This window comes from Salvia miltiorrhiza, chromosome 7 (assembly GCF_028751815.1).
Source record: "Salvia miltiorrhiza cultivar Shanhuang (shh) chromosome 7, IMPLAD_Smil_shh, whole genome shotgun sequence".
Lineage (NCBI taxonomy): Eukaryota > Viridiplantae > Streptophyta > Magnoliopsida > Lamiales > Lamiaceae > Salvia > Salvia miltiorrhiza.
This window is the reverse complement of record NC_080393.1, coordinates 57,236,813-57,238,361: the sequence shown is the minus strand read 5'-3', so window position 1 is coordinate 57,238,361 and position 1,549 is coordinate 57,236,813. Positions and strand designations below refer to the sequence as shown.

The 1,549-nt window shown below is 35.6% G+C and overlaps 1 protein-coding gene across 1 annotated transcript; it reads right to left on the bottom strand.

Moving 5' to 3' along the window:
* Window positions 1-547: 547 nt before the first annotated feature.
* On the bottom strand, window positions 548-1,099 carry LOC130994479 (uncharacterized). Its single transcript, XM_057919521.1, has one exon. It carries the CDS (start codon window positions 1,097-1,099, stop codon window positions 548-550), a length of 552 nt encoding a protein of 183 aa, XP_057775504.1.
* Window positions 1,100-1,549: the final 450 nt, after the last annotated feature.

The following is a 1,549-nucleotide window of genomic DNA, read 5'->3' as shown; positions in this document are numbered from 1 at the left end:
CAAAAGAAAAGTAATATTCATAATTCGATACATTAATTTAATAAATAAATAATTGATAATTACGAAGGGCCATTTCTTTATTAAAGGATAAAGAGGAAAAAGATAAAGTTTAGAACGCGGCAACCAATAGATATGCAGAGAGGAGTGAGTGGCAGAAGCCCACGCGTTGATCGTATACGGCGCCCAAAGTAGTGTGTGTATCTGTGTGAATATATAAATAAATAAATCAATACTATAATAAAGCTGTGAATCAATTAATAATTAATTTAAAAATGTTGGAAACGAATGGGTGCAAAGGCGTATATTGCGGGAGTGTGACAATACTTTTCTCATTCACACATATTGTCATATTCCTTATTCTCATCTCATTTTTTTTTTGAAAAGTAAATAAATTCATTAAGAAACACAAATGTGGGAGAGTACCAGCGGTACTCATCCCCAAGAAGTAGAGTACAGATACAGGCCCAAAACAGCACATCAATCTCAAAACGCAAGGAAAAACAAAGAAACACCAACCCGAAAACTTCACCCAAAAAACGAACAAGACTCAAGCGATTTTTGCCGGAAAGCAGCTAACAGGATCCATCATCCACTCAAAGGAAGAGTAATAAAAATGATTTGGGTTCCTGGCTTTTAACCATCTCCACGTGCAGAAAATGATTTCATCCACCGTTCTAGAACTATTAGGGCTTTCATCCTTGAACACTTTCGCATTTCTGATTTTCCAAATCTTCCAACAAGCACATTGCCAAATCATGGTGCAAATTGCTTTTCCAACCTTATTCCCTCCTTTCTCAACAAATTCAAAGAAGTGATCCAGTATGGATGACTGGGAGATATGGCTGAAATTCAGCCATTTATAGATGGCCTTCCAAACCTGGTTCGAGTAAGCGCACGAGATCATAATATGGTCAGTAGACTCAAAGGGAGTAGGACAAAGGGGACAGCTGTAGCAATTATTCTCGAGATAAGTTCCTCTCTTCAATAGGTTCTCTCTCGTTAGAATTCTATCTTGAAGAGCTTTCCAAACAAATGAGGACACTTTGCAGGGAATGCACTTATGCCATATGTCCTTAAGAGCAGTCGGGGTGGTCTCCATGGATTGCCGGCTATTGTGAAGGATTGTGTACATTCTCATCTCATTTTATAATTAAAACTAATGCTAACTCAAATGTCATGTTCCAAATATGAGGTAAGTCATTATTCATTGGTTTGATGGTTTCTTTCCCATCAAAAGCCACTTGGTTTTCTATTTATCTTAAATTTGAAGTACAAGCATATAATATATTATAGGGTTACTAAACACATAAAATTTTAAATTTTAAATTTTAACACAAAATTTTTAAAATATTAAAAAAATAAATCAACTTATTGATTGCAGTAATTTCAACACGAATTTGATATTCATTCAAATTGAACGGATGTGGCACGTCGAATTGTCGATGCGGACAAATCGAACGTTTACAAAAACGACATCGTGGATACATCATCTCAGCATCGTCGTTTCCTTAAAAAAACCAAGTACTTCTCTGTTCAATTTGGGAGATAT